Source organism: Lepidochelys kempii, chromosome 6 (genome assembly GCF_965140285.1).
Source record: "Lepidochelys kempii isolate rLepKem1 chromosome 6, rLepKem1.hap1, whole genome shotgun sequence".
In the NCBI taxonomy this organism is placed as follows: Eukaryota; Metazoa; Chordata; order Testudines; family Cheloniidae; genus Lepidochelys; species Lepidochelys kempii.
The window spans coordinates 70,663,424-70,684,957 of NC_136385.1; the positions used below are offsets into that span (position 1 = coordinate 70,663,424).

General features: G+C 40.8%; 1 protein-coding gene across 7 annotated transcripts in view; it reads left to right on the plus strand.

Moving 5' to 3' along the window:
- Positions 1 to 21,221, plus strand: part of VPS39 (VPS39 subunit of HOPS complex) — a 33,119-nt gene extending 11,898 nt beyond the window's left edge. For all 7 annotated transcript variants that reach the window (XM_073348655.2, XM_073348657.2, XM_073348656.2 and 4 more), the window contains 18 exons: positions 578 to 761; positions 1,372 to 1,492; positions 3,451 to 3,571; positions 3,991 to 4,120; positions 5,124 to 5,266; positions 6,124 to 6,267; positions 6,944 to 7,085; positions 7,470 to 7,556; positions 9,447 to 9,520; positions 10,244 to 10,342; positions 10,652 to 10,769; positions 11,951 to 12,079; positions 12,684 to 12,786; positions 15,311 to 15,356; positions 15,970 to 16,119; positions 17,193 to 17,327; positions 17,626 to 17,717; positions 18,982 to 21,221. In XM_073348655.2, coding sequence (XP_073204756.1) covers positions 578 to 761; positions 1,372 to 1,492; positions 3,451 to 3,571; positions 3,991 to 4,120; positions 5,124 to 5,266; positions 6,124 to 6,267; positions 6,944 to 7,085; positions 7,470 to 7,556; positions 9,447 to 9,520; positions 10,244 to 10,342; positions 10,652 to 10,769; positions 11,951 to 12,079; positions 12,684 to 12,786; positions 15,311 to 15,356; positions 15,970 to 16,119; positions 17,193 to 17,327; positions 17,626 to 17,717; positions 18,982 to 19,057 — 2,094 coding nt within the window. In that variant the 3' untranslated portion in view covers positions 19,058 to 21,221. The remainder of the gene's footprint in view (positions 1 to 577; positions 762 to 1,371; positions 1,493 to 3,450; positions 3,572 to 3,990; positions 4,121 to 5,123; positions 5,267 to 6,123; positions 6,268 to 6,943; positions 7,086 to 7,469; positions 7,557 to 9,446; positions 9,521 to 10,243; positions 10,343 to 10,651; positions 10,770 to 11,950; positions 12,080 to 12,683; positions 12,787 to 15,310; positions 15,357 to 15,969; positions 16,120 to 17,192; positions 17,328 to 17,625; positions 17,718 to 18,981) is intronic.
- The last annotated feature ends 313 nt before the right edge of the window (positions 21,222 to 21,534 follow it).

The window sequence follows — 21,534 nt, forward strand, 5'->3', positions numbered from 1 at the left end:
TGAAATAGTGCCTTCTATTGGTTAATTTGACAGCAACATTAACAATAGTCATAATTATTACCATTACTATAGTTTTCCATCTTTATCATTTTATGTTGATATTTTAGGAAAATGAAATACATTCCTATGGTACTGTCACTTAAATAAGGCCCATATATGAATGAGAAGGGAGTCCAAGGAAAATCTATGGACTACGGCACACTTTTACTGACATCAGTATTATCGTGCTACACAGACTGTACGCCTTAGTGGCTAAATAACAAGATCATCCAGTTACAGTAGTCTATTAGCAATAGGAACAGGCTTCCTCAAATTAAGAGAAAAATACAAATTTATTTTTAAATTGCAATGCTAACAAGTAATATTTTGATACATACATACAAAAGATGACCTACAAATAGCCTTCAAAACTACCTTCATGTGTTAGTGGATATTTTGAGACTCATGTATCACTTTCAAAAAAATATGCTATAAAGTCTGTCTTTTCATCAAGTAGTCTTCTACAGTTTTGAGATGACAACTCCACAGTGAAAACTGAATGACCTTTCCCCTCCCACCTGCCCCCTTCCTCTCACAGGTGGATGGAAAAGGGTCCATCAAAGAACTGTTCCCCACAGGGAAGCAGCTTGAACCATTGGTGGCTCCCTTAGCAGATGGAAAAGTTGCAGTTGGTCAAGATGATCTAACGGTAGTACTTAACGAAGAAGGGATCTGTACTCAGAAAGGTGCCTTGAATTGGACAGACATTCCCATAGCTATGGGTGAGGACTAGAAGTAGTTTTTCCTTGCTGTAATCCAACCAGGATTTGTCAGCTTTTTGTTTCTTATGAGTGGAGCAGATTTAAGTTCACTAGCTTAATGTATGAGTCTTTGATTGTGTCACACTGATTTTATTACAATCATCTGAGTGCTAGCTAGCATGACCTAGTGATTCAAGCAGAGAGGCATGGGTTATATTTCTCTCTACTTCCTTGCTCTCAACTTCTGTGCCCTCAGTTTCTTTTTCAGTATGGTGGGGATAACTCCATCTTTATAAAGTGATTTGAGATCTGCAAATAAAAGACACTACATATGTGCCACTTGTTTTTGTAATTTAAAACCTGATTTTGGCTTTTGTGAGAAGTTGAGTACTGCAGAATTTGCGTGTGGTGAGAGAGAAGTGGCAAGGAAAACTGAGGGGGAAAAAATGATAGTAATCAGTGAATTGCTGTTAATTTCTAGCATTAAGCTCATTGATGGATTTGGGGGATGGGTGAGAAGGGCGTAACATACTGAACATTTCTGGAGGGAAGTTATGGTGTGAGTCATGGCCCTTTCCAGGGTATACTGGAGAAATCTGTCTGATGCATGCTTGTTCCATCTCCCAAACAGAACATCAGCCTCCATACATCATTGCGGTGCTACCAAGGTATGTGGAGATTCGCACTTTTGAACCCCGGCTGCTGGTGCAGAGTATTGAGCTGCAAAGACCACGCTTCATCACCTCTGGAGGGTACAAGAGCACTTCCTTTTTCATCTCTCCCTATACCTAGTCTTTCTTCTTCGACAGTTTCTGTGTATTGTGCCCTTCCATACAATCTGAAATATAACTATGGTTAACTAGCACCATGAGTTCCATCATCATGTTGTTTCTTCTCTGACCTGTGGAGTCAGAAGTTGTAAACAGCTCATAGCCAGAACCTTAATAATCTGCCCCTCTTGTTGCTACACTATGCTGTGTTGACCTTAAGGTTACTGGATAAGGGACACTGTTCTCTTGTGTTCTGCTGCTTTCTTGGAACTAAATTCCTCTGTACCTCTCACAGCCCTCCTCATTCTGCAGTGGCTAGTATAGACAGGATACTTGTATCCTGATTGCTTAGTTATGTAACCTGTTTTGATTTAAACTAACCTGGTGATTTGGGGGTATAACTGCCCTTTTTTCTGTGTGGGTGTGTTTTTTTTTTTTTTTTTTTTTTTTGTAGAAGGCAGCTAGAAGCACTGACAAGTTTGCACAAAACTTTCCCTGGGATTTTAAAAAAAAAAAAGGCTTAAGATTAACAAAATGTGTCTGATTGTGGGGCAGGGACTGGGGAGGCTCATGTTCTGAGCACAACACAGGGAGCTAGAAAATCCTTAATTCTGTTCCAACTCCCTCTGACCTTGACTAAGCCACTTAAACATTCTTTCTCAGTTTCTCCCTCTTTAAAGTAAAAGGTAATACTTACCTACCTCACGTGGGTGTTGAGGATTGATTGGGTGTTTAAGTCGCTCTGAATATGAAAAGTAGATGTTATTCAGGGCAGCATCACTTGACCTTGATGACGGTAAATATGTATAAACTGATCTCTCATGGCTTTTAAGGGCATAGTGGGGGGTTCCCTTGCTCTCTAGTAGAACCTTTGATTCCTGTTTCAAGTTTTGATTATTGGGGTGGCTGCAGTAGTGCCTTCATGACAAGCTTCTTGTGGAAATGGAATACTGTGACTCTTCACGAGGGTACCCAGGATTGTGGGGCACCTCACTGCTGCCTGCCCTTACTGAGAAGTAGTCTTGTCTGTGTATTCTGTGATCAGCTCCCTGAAACCACCACCAGCCTCTGAGAGCATAAGCACGGCCTGCTAGGCCTCTGTAGACCTCACTTTCTCTGTAGGGGTAGCAACAGGCACACCACAACTTGCAAATACTCGGCATCTTCCCTGCAGCGTCCAGCCTCTATCCATTGAATACTCAGACTCACCGGCCCTGCTATTCCCAAACACCAGCTTCTAAGATTTAACTCAAGATGAGCACATTGCTTAACACTAGTACACTTAAACTTGCTTTCATTGTAAATATGAATATATACAGTATTATCAATGACTAGAAATTTAAGTAATAATGAGTAAGAATATTGGAAACAAATGGTTACGTATAAAACAAAATTGTAACATACTTTCAAGAAACTAATCTTAACTAAAAAATTACTCTCTTGTCCAAAGAAATTTCTCACTCAAAGTTCTCTTCGGTGTTTTCAGCTAAGCATAGTTGAGACTCCTTTTGCATGAAGCAAAAGCGCGGTCCTTTTACTTCCTCACTGAAGGGTGCCTGTGTCCCTTTGTACCCCCAAATATATATTAGCAAGCCTTTGATATGCACCTCAAGATAAGGTTCTCTTCCCTCGCTATGCTTCTCTTCCTTTTAATTCCTTTCTGAAGTTCTTTCCTGCAATCCAGCCGCAGGTATCTAATTGCAGTGTAGACATACCCCAAGTGTCCTCAGGAATTCACAGTGGTGGTTTAATCGCTTTCTGTTTTGCCTTCACCGCTATGTTGAGCAGGGAAAGGAGAACTTGAGTAACCTCACCACTTTAGTATATCTGGTTAAGCCATACATGTGTTAACCAGGATAGACTCTTCTCACAAGATGTGGGCTAGAGTTCCTGCCTCACTATTATATCTTGGTAACTGGCCTTTTCTCTTCCAATTGTAGTACGAATATTGTGTATGTGGCCAGCAATCATTTTGTTTGGCGTCTCCTTCCAGTCTCCATAGCAACCCAGATCCAGCAGCTTCTCCAAGACAAGCAGTTTGAATTGGCTCTGCAGTTGGCGGTAAGTTGTCATCTTTAGTGGTGTGGGTGGAATACACTATTTGTATTGCTGGGTATAGAATCATGGGCCAGTCTCTGTAGTCTGTTTGGTAACTGCTGCCACTAAGCACTGTTGAAAGCCCTGAGGTCTTAACCTCCTTGATGTCCACTTCACACACACTCTCTAGTTTCTCTTGACTAACCCCTTAGCCATTTAATAACTTCCTGTCTCCTGGCTCTACTCTGCTATCCAGTGCTGCCCATCCTTGACAAACTGTCTGGTTTTAGAAGTTTAGGCGCTTTTGGTCACCTGTTCAATCCTGGGTTTTCCCATTCTTTTCAATGGATTTCAAGCTCAACACTGTCAGTTTTTCTTCTCTGTTCTCTTTATATTTAAGCACAAGAATTCTTATTATTATTCCTGGGTTTGTATTTGTGTAGGAAATGAAAGATGATTCAGATAGTGAAAAGCAACAACAGATTCATCACATTAAGAACCTCTATGCCTTTAACCTCTTCTGCCAGAAGCGCTTCGATGAATCCATGCAGGTTTTTGCCAAGCTCGGTACAGGTAACTTGGTATAGCCTGGGGTTGAAGAATGTGAGTGAGGGGAGACTACAGTAAATCTCACCAGAAATTGATGCTGGTGCTGAACTTGATTTAGTCTGAGAACAAGTAGTGTCATCTTGTGCAGCCCAAAGATTAGTTTGTTGGTTAGACCCTGAAACCCTCCCCACTACTCTACAAAAAGTGTCACAAGTTGGAATAGAAGTAGAAGGGGCACCTGTACAAAGTTCCTTCACTCTGAGTTTTATGAGCACCAGCCACTGCTAAAAGTCAGTGAGCCGCTACTTGTTTTTCTGCTTGATGAACATTTCATGGAATGGAATAAGAAGGAAGTGAGTGAATGTCAGAAGTTCCCTGAATAGTCAACTTTCAGCTTCAGGCATGACTTTCAGTGAGTCTTAGGCACCTAAGTCACTTTTGGGAATTAGGACTTTTTGAAAACTTTACTCCTGGGACCTGAGGAACAGATCAGGAGCTAGGATTTTAATCTAAGTAGTGAACTTTAGAGTTTGTAAACTGCATGAAACTGATGTTCATTAGTAATGGGAACTGCTGGTCAGGTCTGTCCATGTAATCTGTTCTGAAGCTCATTGGATTTATTACAATGGTGTTATGTTCTTAGAAGCCTTTTGCAACCAGCAGTATTAATTCACAGTCCTGCCATTGAACCTCATTATTAGTGCTGGGACTCTGCACTAAGCTCTAGCAACAGAATGAATATTGTGGGTCGGGGAAGGCATGAACTTAAAAATTCTGCTCCAGCTTTGTCTCCCCCTTGCCTCACTTAACTTCTGCTTCCATTTCCTCATGTGTAAAATGGGGATACTTGATTAGCAATTTAATAGTGTAGAGACAATTATTTGTAAAGCACCAGGAAGATGAAACTACTAAGTGCTGGGGGCTTGTCTATGATAAACTGCACTAATTACCAGAAAGCTATATAATACTGGTATTTTGAAAAACAAGATGGTATGAAACTTACAAATACTGGTTGTTTTTTGCTTAGATCCCACTCATGTGATGGGTCTGTATCCTGACTTACTGCCCACTGATTACAGGAAACAGTTGCAGTATCCTAATCCTCTGCCGGTGCTCTCTGGGGCTGAGCTGGAGAAAGCACACTTAGCACTCATAGACTATCTAACTCAGGTAAATGCTGTTAATATGTACCTCTAGGGAATTTGGCTTCTGATGCCCAGCCCTGACCTGGTGACTTCAGTAAGGGGGCACTGCATAGCAGGGAGATGTCAGAAGAATACAGTGCTGGATTTGGAGCATACCCCAAATGTGTCTGGTTAGCTATGCTTTCCCTCTCACTGGTTCCCATGGACTACTATACTGTTCTCTCCCTTGATAGCTAAAAAGCCTAACTACATAGTGATTAATAGGGCCAAGATAAAGATAAAAGACCAGAACTTGAGCTAGTGTGGAATCAATGGAGCTGTATCAGCTGAGAATTTGGCTGGCTTCTATAAGGTACTTACAATACTGACAAACTTTGATAGTTTACTTTCCTAGACTTAAATAATTAAAAGTAGTAACTAAATATTACTTTTTCTATTTATAGATTTATTCTCCCTAGTTTGTGACATGTTGGCCTATTAGGGATAGATAGTGAAAGACACCACCAAAAGGAGTTGGACATTTGTGCTTTTTTCTTAAACAAATGTCAAATCTTAAATTTTCATAAAACGTGGTTAATGTAGATTAATAGTAGGCTTGTCAAATTGGGGTGTAAAATTAGTATACATTGGGGAGTACTCCTATCATGGTGTGATATCATGGAAGGTGAAATTAGTTGAGGCCCTAGAGCTAAATGCACCCAGAGTTATGGATGAATACATCTTATATCTAAATTGAGACATTTGCAGAGGGATAGTTGATGGGTGTGTGTAATGGATTATAATTAAGAGGGTTTAGGTTGGCCTATGTTTTCCTTTGGAACGGTATTTGTGGGATGGTGGAATAAAATACATACTTTTAAAATCTCATTCTGTTGTCTGCAGAAAAGAAGTCAGCTGGTAAAGAAGTTAAATGACTCCGACCACCAGTCCAGCACCTCACCCCTCATGGAAGGAACACCCACCATCAAATCCAAAAAGAAGTTGCTCCAAATCATTGACACCACCTTGCTCAAGTGTTACCTACATGTGAGTTCCCTGCCTAACCCAGCGAGCCTATAAAAATCTATAAAAAGTAAACTCCATTGGGAGTTTGGGGTGTGGAAAATTGGAAGACAGGATAAGGAATAGTTTCATTTGAGGTTATTCAAGTGAACATCTGTCCTTCATGGACTAAAGTGCGTTGTGGAACTTAATTTCATCTCATCTTATTTCTTCATTAGCAACAGACAACTTCACTGAACTTGGCAAGCATATCTGTTTACTTCCTTGGATTTGCAAGGTTGCTTTTCCTCAAAGAGAAATGCTCTGTTTTGAAGTATAGAGAAATACCTACATATTTGTAAGCATGCTTCTCTCTCATTGCTGTGCTTAAGTAGATGGAGAGAGTTGTCGGAGACCATTACTCCTGAAGTTAATGTTTCTCAACAGCTGGCCTCCACCATAGTGAGTAAAGAAGTGCTGGTATATGGGCCATTGGCTATCTGCTTGCTCACTGAACACCAAAGTTAAACTGCATGTAAAATTGACAAGAGTAGAGGATTCCCTTTCAAATGTTAAAATCCCACTTCTTGTGCCCTAATGGATATTTTCTCTTTTCTGGATCTCCTCCCCTTCCTGTGTTCTTGATTATAGTGTTGGACACTGAGCCTGAGTGCACAGTTCATGAATCTGAAACCTCTGAATGCCCTTCCCTTGCTTACAGACAAATGTAGCTCTGGTAGCACCGTTGCTACGACTGGAGAATAATCACTGCCACATAGAAGAGAGTGAGCATGTACTGAAGAAGGCACACAAGTACAGTGAGCTGATAATACTGTATGAGAAGAAAGGGCTGCATGAAAAAGGTAAGTGAGGAAGGAAGAGGGGTGAATGGAGTGCACACCTCTGCTATACATCGTAACCCATCCCTTGCTGACAAGAGTCTGTTTGTTCATTCTTAAACTAACAGTATTTCAGAATGGCCTCCCATTGTAGCAGTCTCTTGATTAAATAATTATTTGACTTAAGTATTTATCCCTGTTGTTTGCCTGGGGTATGTCCTTGCCAAGAGCTTCTTGTGTAGCAAAAAGTTGACATGTAAAAATAATTTTTCCTGTTCTGCTGCAGTGGGAGGAGCATGCTTTGTCATCCTGCTCTCCCAGGAGCATGAGTTCTCAGTGAATGCAGGAATCTGCTTTCTAAATTTAAGTATAATCCCCATGGAATTGACCTCTTTCTTCTACTAAAAGCTCTGCAGGTACTAGTGGATCAATCAAAGAAAGCCAACTCTCCTCTGAAGGGTCATGAAAGGACAGTGCAGTATCTACAGCATTTGGGTGAGTGCAGATCAGGGGTAAGTGGGAATCTCCCTTTTAAAGGGACGCCTCTAACCCTCATTACCTAGACTTGGCATGCCACTTAACTTTTTTTTTTGTGAATTTTCATGAATTGCAGAGATGCCAACCATCCATATTTTCTGTAATCCTCCCAATTTGTACATGTTACAAAATCACTAATTCTGTCTTAAATCTATCTATTTTGTAAGCACACACATTTTTATATGTATAACATAGAAAGAATGTGTGTGCGTCAGTCACCCACCACCGCTTGGTTCAGACGAACACTGCAAGTAATGCCATGGCTGCAAGGGGCTTTCTGCTCCAGTGCCGCTGTGGTGCAGTGAGGGCCTCATAGAAAGCAAACAGTGGTGATTTTGAATGGGTTAGGGTGCTGTTATGGCAATGTGCTCTAGAATGCACCAGGGGATTTCACATAGGGCAGTTAGAGTGCAATATGCAACATGAGGCTTGGGCAATGAATCAGCTCCGCAAATCCCCTGACAATGGCTTGTTTTCTGGCTGACCCTTACTGCACAGTTGTGGGAGAGAAGTCAGAGGGGCAGAAGAGGGAAGAGGAAGAGAGGGTACATGACAGGAGGATCATCCTGGGAAGGAGGTCCAGGCCTGGGCTGGCCAAGGTAATGAAGGGTGGTGTAAGAGGGCAGCTTTCTTAGGGCCAGTATTCCCCTTCTGCCTGTTCTGATGGAAGGAGACAACCGGTGGGGGCAGCTCTTGACCATAGATGGAGGTTGGGGGAGAGGTTTCTAATTCTGGTTGCTCCCCTGATGGAGGGGATATTGCCATGCGAGGAAGCGGGCATGATTGGTGTGTGGTTTTGTTTGTTTGTTTGCTATGCTGCAGTGACTTGCCCCAAAGTTCACCAGCCACCACTGTTAACCAGAATGATTGGTGTGGGTGATTAAAAATGAGTGAGGATATCCCCAAAATCATGGTCTGACCTGGTCATGGCTATTGATGTTTATTGTTATTAAATGTCACTTCATCTTGAAACACTGTTATTACTCTGATATGCACAGAAGTGCTTCTAATATCGATTAGACGTTTTTAAGCGCTACTCCAGACTCCCGTCTTCATTTGGCTTCCCAACTTTGGCAGTTGGCACAGGTCCAAGCAACTTCCCTGTTTCTCCCTAACTTTTTTCATAAACATTCCTAAGACTCAGAGCAAGGTTGGCATCTCTGAAATTATAAGGTCAGAAGCGTTATGACCATCTAGTCTGATATAGCACAGGCCTTAGGACTTCCATGAAATAATTCCTGTTTAAAGTAGAGAATATTTTTTTTAGAAAAATACCCAATCTTGATTTAAAAATTTCCAGTGATGAAGAATCCACCACAACCCATGGCAAGTTGTTCCAATAGTTAATTACTCTGGTTTTTTTAAGAGCATCTTATTGATCTAAATTTTGTTGTTTCAGTTTCCAGCCATTGGATCTTGTTTTTCTTGTGATTGTTTAAGTCTAATGGTACCATATAGAATCATAGAATATCAGAGTTGGAAGGGACCTCAGGAGGTCATCTAGTCCAACCCCCTGCTCAAAGCAGGACCAATCCCCAATTTTTGCCCCAGATCCCAAAATGGCCCCCTCAAGGATTGAAATCACAACCCTGGGTTTAGCAGGCCAATGCTCAAACCACTGAGCTATTCCCACCAAAGTATTTGGCTGACTTGATTTGCAAGTGGGAGCTAGCTGAATGGGGCCTTAGTACAGAATTTGCTCTCTCTAATTTAAGCTTTATTTTTTTTCTTAAATCAAACTTCTAGCACCTCAAGTTGTGAAAATACTTCACTATGCAAATCACTGCATGTGCAGGAACCAGTAATTCAGATTGTGGTGAGTGTTTATTACTTTGGTTCTTGTTCCAGGCACAGAAAACTTGCACTTGGTGTTCCTATATTCCACATGGGTGCTCAGAGACTTTCCTGATGATGGATTGAAGGTAAGAGTTGCTACATTAGATGTATCTTTCATCTGGCTATTGATGCCATTAGTATAGCAGCAGTTGTTTGTCCTTGTCCTCAGAAGCCTTGTCCTCAGAGATCAGAGTCCCGTTATTACTATTGAACTCCAGTGCAATGTTTAGTTTTTCACTTACATTCAGTGCAGAAATTAAAGAACCTTACCTGTCTGGTAATGGAAGGAGGTAGAGCATGCCTACGTGTTTCCTTATATAGCCTTCTACTTGAAGATGAGCATGTGGGAATAATTTCACGACAACTAAAGCTTCTCATCCACGCAGTTCCCCCCTGTACACGGGGCTTTTGCTGTAACCAGCAGTAAGGGCCCTGTGTAATGTTACTATTGATGATGTGTATTGTGGTTGCACACAGTTTCATATGGTATATTGAAATACCAGCTAAAACTTGCTCTCTTCGTTTTTCATTCCTTCTCTGCTGCAGCTTCTGGTGGTAGAACACAAGTTTAAGTGCACTTTTTAGTAGGTAATGTATGTGATAATAGGGTAGCAATGGAGAACATTGCTGCTCATTCCAGATACAAGGCAGCGCCAAGTGGGTGAATCTGCTGCTTTCATTCGTCAGACAGCTCCCACATTTGATTTGAGGGCTTGTGTGTTGCAATACCTCTGACTCCTATGCTTCAGAAAAACGAGACTACACTCACATGTAAAAATCAGTCCCTGAATAGAAATTTTGTTTGGCAGATATTTACAGAAGACCTTCCTGAAGTAGAATCCCTGCCTCGAGACAAAGTACTCAACTTCTTGATAGAAAGCTTTAAAAGCCTGGCTATCCCTTACCTGGTAAGAACTTACATTGAAAACAGTGCTGCTAATTTAACATATGTATTTATTAAGCCTCTGCTCTTGAGTGTTAGAATCTGAAATTTTGTAAAGAATACTAAGTTCAGCATGAGGTGAAATAAACAAAATATACAGTTGTTAGGAGGTGGAAGCGAGTCAGACTCGGGAGCCATTTTTGGCATTCCTAAGTGGTGGTCAGTGGAGAGAAGTGTGGAACTGTTGCTAGACTGCATGGACTCACTTTCTGAAGGAAGAAGAAGCTTTTTTTTTTCTCTTTGATGAGCTCTTGAACTGTGTGTTTATTCACAGGAACACATCATCCATGTTTGGGAGGAGACAGGTTCAGAATTCCACAATTGTCTGATCCAGCTGTACTGTGAGAAGGTGCAAGGATTAATGAAGGAATATCTCTGCTCCTTCCCTGCAGGTACTTCTAACCATGATCTGCCTTGCCTTGCAACAGGCAGTGATACAGGAAGGGGAGATTGCAGAGCACACTGGCTAGATGTTGTCTTAGAAGTCTCTTGGAAATGTAGGTGTGAAATGGACCTCAACCCGTCCTCTGGTCCATCCTCTTTGCTGAGGCAGGATCATGTATACCTAGATCATTCCGGACAGGTGTTTGTCTACCTGTTTTTAAAAACCTGCAAAGACAGGGATTCCACAGCCTTTTTTTTTTTTTTTTTTTTTTTTGAAACCCTGTTTCAGTGCTTAACTATTCTTACAGCTAAAAGCATTCCTAATTAAGCCTGTTACTTCTTGTCCTGCCTTCAGTGGACATGGGGAACAGTTATCATCATCTTCTTTTTATAACAGACCTTAACATACCTGATGACTGTTTTCAGGCTCTGTCTGCTTTTCTCAAGACTCAACACGCCCAGGTTTTTAAGCTTTCCTCACAGGTCAGGTTTTCTAAGCCTTTTATCATTTTTGTTGCTCTCCTCTGGGCTCTCTCTCATTTATCCACATCATTCTTAAAGTGTGGGACCAATTCTACAATTTATCCAGGTCCTTTTGAATTCCAGTCCTGTCCTCCAAAATGCTTGCAACCCCTCCCATGTTGGCGTTATCCACAGATTTTATAAATAAATTGTCCACTCCATTATCCATGTCATCAATTATTTAAATTGTAGGTTCTCTTTGCTAGTGCACTTACTAGAGAAAAGAGCACAGCATGCTTCTAATGTAGGATGAAGGGAGTACAATAGTGGTGAACTTATATAGAGCTTATAGTTTCATGTGTTAAAGGAAATTCTAGGGTAGCAACAAGAAACTTTTTTTTGTCATGGTTATGTGGAGTTGAGACTAGGCTTCCTGAATTCTGTGGTTTGGGAAAGAGAGGTTTTCAATTTCATTACTAGTCTTATCTAGAGTTAGTCTTATCTGCTTCATTATCAAGGAGCCTAAAAAAGGAGACCATCGTCTTCAACTCCTTAAGAGTTATTCATGCATCTTTTATTGCACATGGTCCGCAGTGCATGGGGTATTGTAAACAACATTTGACTTCTTGCAAAATAGTTTGGTAAAAATGTTCCGTCTCCCTGTTCCCTTTGTTACTGTGGGAGAACCCACATGATACTAACTCTGACAGCTTTCTCCCCCTCACAGATAAAATTCCAGTGCCTGCTGGAGAGGAGGAAGGGGAGCTGGGGGAGTATCGGAGAAAGCTGCTCTGTTTTCTTGAGATTTCTAGCTGCTATGAACCTAGTAGGCTCATCAGTGATTTCCCCTTTGATGGTGAGTGCTAGTCATGCTCTAGCTTCCTTCAGTTTGAGACCTATTTAGTTTCATGTTGCACAGCAACATCTTTCTGTGCTCTCCTTCCTGTTTATAAAATTATAGTAACTAGAAATGGAAAAGAACTATTAGGTCAGTTGTTGCCAATCGTTGTATACACCAGTGCTGGCTGTTTGGGCTTTGTGACTGGTACAGTGAAATTCCCCTCTGGGTCTGTGGTGGGATAAGATGAGCTGCTGACTGACTTCTCTTTTAAATTTATACTGTAACCTGTAGATGAACTTCAGTTGCTGCAGACCAACAATGGCCCTTGAAGCATCCTACGTGCATCCCAAGCATGTTCAGTAAAAAAAGGTGGTGGGGGCACTGGCAAAAATAGTTCAGGATCCAGTAAAGTGATAGTGTTTTGATGTGGTTAGACGCCACCGATGGGTCATCGTGTTAGTCATGTCTGATCTTCTGTTCATGCCGCAATTTATACTTTTCTCCTGCTTTTCACTCCTGTTCCCATCTCTTCCAGTTCCTTGGTCTGTTGTAGTGGAGCTTGAATTTTCCCTTTTCTGTGGCAGGCACTGATTATTACTTTTATGATGATCCCCTCTAGGTCTCCTAGAAGAACGTGCCTTGCTGTTGGGTCGTATGGGGAAGCATGAACAAGCCCTCATTATTTATGTCCACATTCTGAAGGATACCAAAATGGCTGAAATGTAAGCCTCTTCTCCCTCCATGTCCATTTTTTTTCAAGGTTGTTTTTTAAAATAGCTTCTCTCCAACCATTGATGCTTCATGTCTCGGTGGGTGGGGTGGGGTTGTTAAATGTTATATGTGCACTTAGAACATGATAGGTATTGTAGACTTTTTGATCTCTCATACCTGCCACGCTTGTTGGTTGGGATTCTCCCTGTGTGCATGATGCATGAATAACTCTTCTGATCACAGCTAGCATCTCCACATTTCTTGGGGCTTGGCCTTCCCATGCTGTTGCATTTGTCAGTGCCTCAAGCCTGTTTCTTTACTTGGGCTCCAATTAGTCTTAAATAGCAGAGCAGTCACTGACTGGCTTTTTTAGTTTTTCACCCTGTAATATAAGCATTTCCTGTTGTCTCTTAGCTTGTGCCCTATTATTACATATTAATCTTCTACTGCAATATTCTTCCTTAATTAGAAGGAACTGTGTTAGCAAGGAGATTCTTTTCCATTAGAAGTTGGTGGTAGTTAAACAACATGTTTGTTATGATGGAGCCTAAGAAACAAATGAGAGTTAGGCCCCATTGTGCTAGCACTTCACAAAGACAGAACAGCGAACAGTCCTTGCTCTGATCTTACAATCTAAATAGACAAGACAGAGGCTAGGGGAAAGTGTACAACACAAGCAGAGGAAGCACTGCTATAATAGTTCTGTTTTTTTGGCAGCAGGCAGGAGAGGGGTTAGTCGGGAGGGGCGGATAAGTTGCATAAAAAGAAAAGGGAAGGTGGTGAGGGGAACATGGCAGGGGACGAGAGGGTAAGAAGTGAAACTGAGACTGGGAAGTGGGAGGCAATCAGCACATGGCAGAGAAATTTCAGTCAAAACTGTGGAAAGGTCTCTGAATGACTGAAGGTCCCTGCCTTGGCTGCTTTTGCAGTTGCTCCTGTGGGCTGGAGTTCCTTGCAGTTCCTCTGCAGTTTTTCCCTGGGGTCTCCTGATGACGAGGAGGTCCCCATTTGAGTCCAGATGGTGCTATGGAAGGGATGGCCCAGCTAGGGCCACATTTTACCGTCTCCCTCACCCCCGTGCAGTAGTCCCTGCTTTGTCTGCTTCTGCAGCTGCTCCTACTAGGTGGAGTCTATGGCTGATTCCTCCCTGTATTTTTTAACAAATTCAAAGCATTTGGGTGAAAGTACAACTAACCAGCACCTAGATATTGGCAGGTGTGCTTCCAAGGGTTTCTTTGTAGCTAGACATGGGGGCTGTTAAACCCTAACTTTGTGCATACCTCTTCAGGTAACGCCTATTGGGAGGCATTCACCCTGCTGTGTGCTGATCGGGCACCTCTTTCTTATATTTTAAAGTCTGTTACTATTCATTGGCCTGTTACCCCAGGATTTATCCATTTATTTCTTTGGCTGCATTGATAGTCAACCTAAGATAAGTTTCTCAGATTTTTTTGTTTGTTTTTGTTTACACCCCAGAACTCAATGCTATTTCAAATTTAAATATCTTGGATTGAGACAGGTATTTTTAAAAATACCATTTAAAAACTCCCCTTTTCACCAGTATCACATAGTTGAGAATGAAAAGTGTCCCTTGTAAATGCTCTGCTCTACTTTTAGTACATATTCTGTATTGCTGAGGCTGTCCAAACTTAATACTTATTGCTTGTGTGGATTTATTGATTTACAAGACTGTCAAGGTTCCTCCTCCACTCTGAACTCTAGGGTACAGATGTGGGGACCTGCATGAAAACCTCCTTAGCTTACTTTTACCAGCTTAGGTTAAAACTTCCCCAAGGTACAAATTAATTTTATCCTTTGTCCTTGGAATATCCACTGCCACCACCAAACTCTAACTGGGTTTACTGGGAAACATAGTTTGGACATGTCTTTCCCTCCAAAATCTACCCAACCCTTGCACCCCACTTCCTGGGAAAGGTTTGGTAAAAATCCTCACCGATTTGCATAGGTGACCACAGACCCAAACCCTTGGATCTGAGAACAATGAAAAAGCATTCAGTTTTCTTACAAGAAGACTTTTAATAGAAATAGAAGTAAAGGAATCACCACTGTAAAATCAGGATGGTAGATACCTTACAGGGTAATTTAGATTCAAAACATAGAGAATCCCTCTAGGCAAACCTTAAGTTACAAAAAAGACACACAGACAGAAATAGTCATTCTATTCAGCACAATTCTTTTCTCAGCCATTTAAAGAAATCATAATCTAACGCATACCTAGCTAGATTACTTACTAAAAGTTCTAAGACTCCATTCCTGTTCTATCCCCGGCAAAAGCAGCATACCAACAGACACACAGACCCTTTGTTTTTCTCCCTCCTCCCAGCTTTTGAAAGTATCTTGTCTCCTCATTGGTCATTTTGGTCAGGTGCTAGCGAGGTCACCTTTAGCTTCTTAAACCTTTACAGGTGAGAGGATTTTTCTTCTGGCCAGGAGGGATTTTAAAGGGGTTTACCCTTCCCTTTATATTTATGACAAAGACAATCTCACATTTCATTCATTTCACGTCTGTTGTAGGTACTGCCATAAACACTATGACAGAAGCAAAGATGGCAACAAAGATGTGAGTAGCTTTATGTCCATATTCTTGTTGCTCATGTGAGTGATGCATGAATTAAACTATTGTCTCCATATATAGCAAATTTAAAGGAGACCTATGGTTGCTCAGAACTTCTCAGGGGGCAGGGTCCTCTGTATCATCTTCTACTATTGAGGAACTTGTCGTACATTTTTTACAACTTCTCTCCTGTTTGGAATGTTGCTGGGTTGTAGGAAATGACTGAACTTTTTCGTTGGCCAACAGTTCTGTTTTACAAGTAGGAATAGAATCCAGCTGTGTCCCTCTGGGCTGTATTGTTGCTGCTAACCAGAATAAAAAGTAGTAAAACTTGCTACTTAAGACAACAGATGAGTCTGAATACATGTAGCAGTGCTGTAGAGAAAGGAGGTGCAAATTTTAATATCTAAAATTTGTTCCTTGCTGAAGGCTTGAAAATTAATCAATGCACAAACTTGTTCAGGAGACAAGCTGCTTAAGGCTAATAGATTTTAAGTCTATATCAAAATCCCTACTTGTCAGTGCCATGGTGTATTGCAGAGTTAGCCCTGTAGCGGTTAGAGTTCAGTGGTGTCTGTTTTTGTTATGCTTCAGTCTTTATTGTGTTTGTGTGAAACAGGTGTATCTGTCTCTACTCCGGATGTATCTATCCCCACCTAGTGTACATTGCCTGGGGCCAATCAAGATGGAGCTGTTGGAGCCTCAAGCCAATCTCCAGGCTGCCCTGCAGGTTTTAGAATTGCACCACAGCAAATTAGATACTACTAAGGTAAGGAATCCTTACCTTATGGATATGGATAGTTGCTATATCTTGAATTACAGTGAAAAACACTGGAGTTAAGGGTAGGCTCTGGGAGCAGATCCTAAAAGTATCTGGACAAAAATGAACGAGGAGTACTTGTGGCAGCTTAGAGACTAACACATTTATTTAAGCATAAGCTTTCATGGGCTAAAACCCACTTCATCGGATGCATGCAGTGGAAAATACAGAAGGAAGATGGATATACACATACATACACAGGGAGAGGGAGAACATGAAAAAATGAGTATTGCCATACCCACTATAACGAGAGTGATCAGTTAAGGTGAGCTATTATCAGCAGGAGGAAAAAAAACCTTTTATAGTGATAATGAGGATGGCCCATTTCCAACCGTGCACAAGAAGGTGTGAGTAACAGTAACAAAACATTCAAAAACCAGTCAGAAAACACTTCAGTCTCCCTGGTCACTCAATTACAGGCTTCAAAGTGGCAATTCTTCAACAAAAAAACTTCAAAAACAGACTCCAATGAGAAACAGTCGAATTGGAATTAATTTGCAAACTGGACACCATTAAATTAGGCTTGAATAAAGACTGGGAGTGGAAGGGTCATTACACAAAGTAAAACTATTTCCCCATGCTTATTTTTTCCCCCTACTGTTGTTCACACCTTCTTGTCAACTGTTGGAAATGGGCCATCCTGATTATCACTACAAAAGGTTTTTTTCTTCTGCTGATAATAGCTCACCTTAACTGATCACTCTCGTTATAGTGGGTATGGCAATACTCATTTTTTCATGTTCTCCCTCTCCCTGTGTATATATGTGTATATCTATCTATCTTCCTTCTGTATTTTCCACTGCATGCATCCGATGAAGTGGGTTTTAGCCCACGAAAGCTTATGCTCAGATAAATTTGTTAGTCTCTAAGGTGCCACAAGTACTCCTCGTTCTTTTTGCTGACACAGACTAACATGGCTACCGCTCTGAAACCGGACGAAAATGAATGTCTCAATCCCATTGCTTTTTGTTTTCCTTCCATACCCCTTCGTCTTTCTTACAACTTGTCCTTGTCGCTTCTAGGCTATAAACCTGCTCCCAGCAAATACTCAAATTAGTGAGATTCGAATCTTCCTAGAAAAAGTCCTTGAAGAAAATGCCCAGAAGAAGCGATTCAACCAAGTACTAAAAAATCTTCTTCATGCAGAATTCCTGAGGGTTTGTATCCACCTCTTTTATCCTCGTTTATCAGAGTGGATTTTCAAAAGTTCTGTTAAATGGAAAGACTGTAAAAATTTGAGCTCTTCATTACCAGTACAGGAAACTTGTCCTCTAGATGGTATTGTAGCATAGCCAAGATTACTAAATGCGCACTAATCAGCGAATCATAACTCTTGCATTTCAGGATAGTGGGAAACTAAAGGTAATTAAAAATACTATTCTTCTGTTTGTTCAGACTAGAAAGATGGCTGAGGTGTAGCATTGCACTGCTTACCATGTTTCCATTCTCCTACAGGTTCAGGAGGAGAGAATTTTGCATCAGCAGGTGAAGTGTATCATCACAGAGGAAAAAGTGTGCACTGTGTGTAAAAAGAAGATAGGAAATAGGTGAGTAATACAGAGCATTCTTCCTAAAGAGGCTTGTGGTACAAAAACAAATTAGTCTGGCTTATTCTTGCAGAGAAGTAAGGATATGTAAATCCAGGAGCAGACAACTGAGGGAGAACTTTCAGAAGTGTACAATGAATTGGAAACTGTAATCTTAGCAGAGTGGCTAACCTCTTGATGCCTATAACCAAAAAAAAAAAATGAACTGCAAAAATAACTTCTCTTGGCTTTTCAAGCCTCCAGCACAGACACAATAAAACAATTTCAAGTTTCATGGAGCTTTTCTTCCAAGATTGATGGAGCAAGTAGTTGATATGCTGATATCACCTAAGATGTTGACTGCAGAGCTCAGAACTCTGTACAGAGTCGATGATGATCACTATAAAAAGTAGTTTTGCATCCTGGAATCGGAAAGCTCTTTGTAAACACAGTACAGTTTGGTCCATGTGGAGTGGCCCTCGTTAGGATTGCACATGGCTTCTTTATATACATTTTTATAGGTGGTCTCTCAGTTTTGAAAGTATAATGTATATAATATATAAAGGCTTTGTAAATCTGAAGCCTTAAGTGTGGTGAAGGCTACCTTGTGCTCCCAAATCAACGTGCACCTTATGTGCCAATCACAATGCATCTGAGCAGCAGCAATGGTTTGGTGTCAAAACTTCCAATAATTATTCTCCTCTCACCATTTTCATCCCTGGCGTTTTCAGGAAGAAATCAGTCTGATGTGAAGCAGAGATTTTGACGTTCCCTTCCCTCACCCCTTTCAGTGCATCAGCTCCAAACTAAATCTTATATCACCTAACAACTTTTAGCTGCTGTTACTGGTGGTGGGATTAATCCCCTCTTAAGACATGACTGATACTCAGAATCTAGTGGGGAATAGATCTCTCTCTGCTTGCTGCTTTAATGAATACAGTCAGCTGTCTCTTAGAGCACTGAATTATTGGTGTGCATTGATCCAGTTTTCCCTGTTAAGTATGATCTTGAAGTACTGGGTGAAAGTAGGGTTAGTATATACTGTGTACTTCATTTTTGAGTCACGATGCTGCAAAGTCCAGCTGAGTTCTTTGCTTGGGGCATCTCCAATAAAACTGATGCTAGAATTGAAACTCAGTCAGGAATTCTCTTCATTAAGAAAGTAGCAGTCTTATGTAGTCACTTTTCTGTCTGTAACAAAAATCAAGCTTGTATAGTGAACAGGGAAAACTGGGTATTGATTATACTGACATTTGATCTTGTATGCTATTCTGTTTCTTCACAGTGCATTTGCCCGATACCCGAATGCAGTAGTTGTGCACTACTTCTGCTCCAAAGAAGTCAGTACGGCAGATACCTGAAACATGGTGCCATATATTAGACGGACTGCACTAGCCACAACACTCACATGAAATACAGAAGTGAAGACTTGTTTAGGAAAAGTTGATGATCTGAAGTTTTGAGGCATGTTGCTAGGAACATGTTATAAATAGCTTGTACCCAGCATGTCTCTGGACTGACTCTACCTGCAACTTGGCAGTACTGACTTATTTGAAAATTGACACTTTTAACTGTTCAATTGCTGGCAACTATATATACCTCTTAACACACCAAGATGAGGAAGAATGGAAATTGAGCAGCAATGAGCTAGTATTGTGCTCCAAACCTTGCAGGCTAGTTTCTGAACACTTCTGTGGTGTTTACCAATGAGGGCATGTTTTAAAGTAAATATTTTCTATTAAGGTAAAAACTTCCTGATCTGACCTTGTTTGTGGCTCACTCTAATATTCCTCAAAAGGTAAAATCCTTGAAAAGTCACTGCAACTGTATTAACATTGTATTGAAATCTACTTTTATCCGCCAAGTTGTGTGCGTGAGGGGGCAGGGGAGGGAGAGCAAGCAAGAGGATGAGGCTCTTGTGCTTAATACTTGAACAATTGTCTGACTTCACCTTTCTCCCAATGTTGGGAATAACTAGATGTTGAACAAAGGAACTTTTATCTTTGATGCCTAGAGTGCTTATCAACTCATCTTCTGATATACAGAAGTTCCACAGGAGTTAGCCATACACAGTAGGCTTCAGTGGTAAGCATTTATTTTTCCCTTTTTGACTTTAGAGGTATGTAAATATGAATTAGCTCACACACTGTTTGCACTGTGTACAGTCACTTCCAACATGAGTGGATGCTTTTGAGAAGCAGCAATGACTATCTGAAGAAGGGAAGTTATCACTTGCACTTGTACCAAAAAGAGCACCCCCTAAAAGTAACATTTTTGACAGGGACTGAAATGTATCTCTTGCTTGAGCTTCTAGAGAACATTTGAGATCCCTATGCATGTAAATAGCTCTTCAGTCTATAGTTCTCTCTCCAGCATTAAAGTAAAATATAGACTGCATTTCGATGTCTCTGAGGGTATTAGATCAACTCCCTTCTGCCCAAGTTGGTGGTTTTTTGTTTTGTTTTTTTTTTAAATTTTTACTTTGGCGTGAGGATTCAAAATACACAAAACTGGATGCAGTATACTTCATAGTCTGTAATATTTTTCTTATTTTTCCATGAACTTTACTCTATAGCAAAGTTGATATAAGGGTACTTGCATGTTCACTTACTGTACAAAGAATCTGAGCAGCAGTGAACAAAGTCAGCAGTAGCACATGGTTCAGCGTAATTGAATGTGGGTAATAACATCCCGGTTTAGCCATACTTCTAAAATTAAGTATTAAATGATATGGAGCATGGCACACAATTATCATACACATTTTCCTTTAAAATCTATTCTACTCCCCAAACAAGGAGTTGAGAAAATAAATTTTAAAAACCAAAACCCATCTGCCCACAATGTCATTGAATTCCACTGTTTACATGTTTATTTAAGTCCCTTTTTTAAAAACACTTTTAGCAACAGGTCTTCTGTAGGATATAACTGATCCTATCTCACCTTCAAACTCTGCAAATACCATACTGTGGTCATATAGCCTACTCCTTCTGCCATCTGTTTTTTGTTTCAAGGCCATGGTTGCCACTAACCTTGGATGTCTTGGGTAATACTGCTGGTGGTGCCTTTCTGTAGAGGTTAGGGGAGTTGGACTTACTTTTTTAACCTTCTGTTTGAACAAGAGAACCTAATTCGTGCTTGTGTTCAATTTGCACATATTCTGTATCGTGTTTATGTACTAGTTCAGGTACAAGAGAAAGATGTTTAGGAGCTGACAGTGAAAGAAGGGTATCTATCAAGGCCCTACAGTTTTTGCATACAGAAGACGAGACCTTTCTGGTATTGGTAAGGAGGATGGGTAAATCAGACTATCTGCTGCCTGTAAATCTGCACTCCCACAGTTGGGGTCTGTAGTTTACTCTTCTATCATGGTGACGCTTACGTGCCTTTGTTCGGCTTTTTTGCATACATTTGCAGAGGTGTGGTTTGCGCTGCAGTTCTGCTGTCCTCATACTATGGTTTGGATTTACTAACCATATGGAAGTTTTGTTTAAAGCAATATATTGTAATAATAAATATTGTGAACCAGTCTGTTCATTTTATTGTGTGGATGATAGTAGCTAGCTGAGCTGCTCTGGATTTACATATTTCTTTCCTTTGGTCTTCTAAGGGTCAGTAACACAAGGTTGAGATCCCAGTATTATTCCTATTTACCTGTTAGTCTTCAGAAGTCATTTCATGTTACTGAAAATAATGCAGGTGGCACTATCCTGTTTTTAAAAACCTGGGCTAAGGCCCTTCTTGCGTATTGGTTCCTGAAACTTGAGCACTATCTAGAGAGCTATGAGGGTCTACTATTCACTTTAATGTTTTAAAGCTCCATATTTCCTATCCTTTGTTT